The sequence below is a fragment of the Myxine glutinosa genome, chromosome 7, assembly GCF_964187855.1.
Source record: "Myxine glutinosa chromosome 7, kmMyxGlut1.1, whole genome shotgun sequence".
Classification (NCBI taxonomy): Eukaryota; Metazoa; Chordata; class Myxini; order Myxiniformes; family Myxinidae; genus Myxine; species Myxine glutinosa.
The window spans coordinates 169,341,090-169,345,316 of record NC_136267.1 but is presented as its reverse complement, the minus strand read 5'-3'; the positions used below and the strand labels follow the sequence as shown (position 1 = coordinate 169,345,316).

General features: G+C 43.4%; 1 protein-coding gene across 1 annotated transcript; it reads left to right on the top strand.

Annotated features, from left to right (window-relative positions):
• Window positions 1-854: 854 nt before the first annotated feature.
• LOC137431821 (uncharacterized) lies at window positions 855-3,472 on the top strand. The gene is made up of 3 exons (XM_068123555.2): window positions 855-1,408; window positions 1,532-1,600; window positions 3,251-3,472. Exons 1-3 carry the CDS (start codon window positions 1,193-1,195, stop codon window positions 3,290-3,292), a joined length of 327 nt encoding a protein of 108 aa, XP_067979656.1. The 5' UTR covers window positions 855-1,192; the 3' UTR covers window positions 3,293-3,472.
• The last annotated feature ends 755 nt before the right edge of the window (window positions 3,473-4,227 follow it).

The window sequence follows — 4,227 nt, the reverse complement described above, 5'->3', positions numbered from 1 at the left end:
CAAAATCTAATCTATTTGTCCTTGTCAGACACCCAACCGGTCCATCAAGTTTCGTCAAACTCCGTCCATAACTTTTTGAGATATCCTGCTCGGTATCGTTTTTGGCCCGATCTCCCAATGGTGAAGAATCACTTAAAAATTAAATAATTCTCATATCCGAATCCCTATTCAGATCTTCACCAAAATCTAATCTATTTGTCCTTGTCAGACACCCAACCGGTCCATCAAGTTTCGTCAAACTCCGTCCATAACTTTTTGAGATACCCTGCTATGTATCGTTTTTGGCTCTTTCTCCCAATGGTGAAGAATCACTTAAAAATTAAATAATTCTCATATCCGAATCCATATTCAGATCTTCACCAAAATCTAATCTATTTGTCCTTGTCAGACACCCAACCGGTCCATCAAGTTTCGTCAAACTCCGTCCATAACTTTTTGAGATATCCTGCTAGGTATCGTTTTTGGCCCGATCTCCCAATGGCGAAGAATCACTTAAAAATTAAATAATTCTCATATCCGAATCCCTATTCAGATCTTCACCAAAATCTAATCTACTTGTCCTTGTCAGACACCCAACCGGTCCATCAAGTTTCGTCAAACTCCGTCCATAACTTTTTGAGATATTTTGTTCACTAACGGACAGACAGACAAACAGGGGTGAAAACGTAACCAACATCCACCTTTGGTGGTGGAGGTAAAAATGCTCTTTTGCATTGTAGTTTTAACCGAAGTGGATGAAGTTCCATTGATTCCTTTGTAGAGGATGACAGGGGTTTGGGGGAGAGGAGGAAGGGGAATGGAGGTGGTGGTAATAACCTTTCTGCCATATTTAGCCACGTTTATATATATAAACCACGCTCGGTGGTGTCATGGTGTCATGGTGACAGGGCGCTGTCTTTGAGGAGTCTGGGGGCCGAACATGTCACACCCAAGACTCTAAAGATGGAACGTGCTGCTTCCTTGCTTGAAGGCAATGGCAAACCACCCAGTGTAACCCTTGCCAAGATAGTGATCGGCAGCGCAATCCCCACCGAGTGTGGCACACGAATGTAATCTCCAATCAAAAGAGGAACCGTCTCGTTCAGCCAATGGAAAGTCTCCAGAGGCGTGTGGTGGTTTGGTGTTGCGCACTTTGTATAAAAGTAACCCCTGAGCATTTACTTCTGCATTTGGACACCTGCAGCCTTTCATCATGGCCGACTGGTCCCACGGCCTATGCAGTTGTTGCGAGGACTGTGGACTCTGCATACAGACCTATTTTTGTCCTTGTGTTACAGCCGGACAGAATGCCGAGGCGGCCGACGTCGGAGGGTGCTGTCTGTGCGGACTGGCTTTCTTTTGTCCGATTGCAGGATGTTTCTTCACCGCGCAAAGTCGCAAGAATACGCGCCAGATGAAGAATATCAAGGTAAGACAAGATCCTTCACAAGTCTTCACATAAATGTGCCGTTTGGTCCTCGATTTGAAGGTGAATTTGTATCTTGTCCAGATGTCCATCTCAGCTTACGTACCGTACGTACGTGTCTTGCAGGGTTCATTTCTGGGAGACCTCTGTTACACCATGTGTTGTCCACTGTGCGTGCTCGTACAGACGGCCAGGGTAAGAATGGATCATTTTGTGTGTTGTTGACGTTATACAAATGGACCGGGAAGATCCCTAAGTGGACCGGGAAGATCCCGAAGTGGACCGGGAAGATCCCTAAGTGTCCAAGATTTGACTTGCCTTTAAAAATCCCAAACTTCAAGGATATAAAAGGATTGCCGAGCCTAATCAAGAAAACTGTTCCTATTTTACGAGAAATCAATGTAAGTTTGGAAAAATGATTTCACAAAAACAATCCGGCCTTCTTGGAATTTGGATATTAATTATATTAATTGGTGCTCAGCGGACATTTTGGGATCTATCCAGGAAGTGGCGTCCTTTCCACAATTGTTTTTTTTAGCCATGGAAATTGTCCTGAAAACATGGACGCTCTATCACCACCACCCATATTAATTTGTACTGAGATGTTAGGCTCGTTGGTCGCACAGGTATCGTCCCATCCAGGTTTAAGTCACACCACACCTATAAACAGTTGGAATTGTTTTGGGCGTTTCCTCAATGGCTGCGCTGTTCTCAAGAGGGATGGCAAATCTGGCTTTTCTGTCCTCTCGCAATCCCTGGTACACGTTGAAAGATCCCACGGTGCCAACGCGTGCGGGTAACCGGTCAAATTGCCCTAATTCTTACTCGGCGTTCAGCACGACGCGATTGAATATTGACCTGTACAGAGAGCCACCCACAAACTCCTTAGGCAGACCCACATTGGAAATTGAGCTTTCCTTGCTTTTTTGGGGTTTTTTTTGTATACAAGTTCGAGGCTCGTGTAAGAGCTAACATTAATCACAAGAGAAAAATTACCAGAGTGTGGTCACCAGCTGCGACGTGTAGAATCATGAGGATATCCATTGCAATATGCGCTACCAAATTCGACCAGTCATTAAATTATTTTCTTCTTTCAAACAAATCGCGATTTTAGTCCGCGATGTTCTTACCTCATACCAACGCACGTCCGAGTGTATGCGCATGCGCTATTCAATAATTACACCTAATTTGTGTCAAGTTCTGTGAAACGAGATTGATATGAAAACATTCATGTTATGTTGTCTTTGTTGCTAAATTTATTCTGGTTTCTTCAAACAAATCGCGATTTTAGTCCGCGATGTTCTTACCTCATACCAACGCACGTCCGAGTGTATGTGTATGCGCATGCGCTGTTCAAAAAGGCACCCCAACAACAACAACAACGCGGTCTTCTCATAGAGCTGCTCGTCGCAGCTAAAAAGACAAACTGACACATAAAACATATAATAAAGGGAGCGGGAGACAAGATGGGGAGAGAGAGAAGCACACAAGTACAAAATTTGAGAGCAGGGACATCGGGAGATCTGTGGGAGGGAGAGGGCTTGGGGCGAGGAGGCACGGGAAGGGGTGGGGGGTGGCTTTGGCCTCTTGCGGCCAAATATACTGAGACCGTTTCAAAACTACCGTCAAATTCGATTAACCTGTGTATGGTTTTACAAAATGCTGATTACTTACCTTTGGATCATTACCTACTTGACGACCCCATAACTTTTTGGAGTGCATTTGCTATATTTTGTCGTTGTATTTTTTGATACATTATGGAGGATATGTCAAGTTATGTTTCCACCTGTTATACATTTGCAATGGCCTAACCAGATCCACTAATTGGCATGCGATTTATTGCAGGAGTTGAAGAGTCCCACACCACAGCAAATCGAGCGGGCCTAACTTCCCCAATAAATAACGTTGCTTTTATGACCAAGACTTGCATGTTGAAATGTTTTTGAAATTGCATTTCCTGTCTTTTTACACAGCCATTGTCAAACATATTTGAGCATCAAATAGATTTCCTAAAATATATAAAATTTGGTAAATTGTGAGGATAATAAAAATAAAAGACTACTGCTTTGTTTTTGTTCATTGAGGAATTTATTTATTTTTACATTACAACTTGTACAAAATCACGTGCAACACAACAACATGTTTTCATACAAATTAGAACGATGGTAAACAATGGGTAAATACATAATACATGTGGGATTTGAACCTGGATTCTGAGCAGCAGCATCATGAGCTGTTGGTACAGATGAAAATATTAAACACGCAAGTCTGATAAAACAGGTCATTCATATATATATACATACTCCTGTATATATATATTGTTGCGGTTTTAGAACCCACACTTGTGTAAATAATTACTTGTAAATATCCCATTATTAAAAGGTTAAAGGTAGCACCCTTAGTTAGGCCACAGCAACAAGTAGGCCACCTTAGAAATTCCAGTTATTTCATTATTATGTGTTTTAGTTAAGGCCGTGTTTCCAATAGTTGAATCTGCGTTGCATCAATTAAATAAGGAGTAGGTCCCATTTCATTTCGTCCATTTTGCGACCTCCCTCTCCAAGCGCCGCCATTACGCGCCTTGTTAGCAGTGTTCGCTGCCTTTCGTTCAAACGACGCCATCAACCATGCGGTCGGCCCGAGGAAGGAGGGGGCGGAACGCCAAGAACAAGGTGGGGCCTGTCAACTAGCCGTCAAAGGCATGGCCGGTAAGCCCTCACCAGCCAACCAAGGCTGAGGCAATATCACCGACGGGCGTGGCTTTTTGGCTGGCGGTGTGATATTGGCGTGCGTTATATAAGCGCAAACGCAAAGCCCTTTCA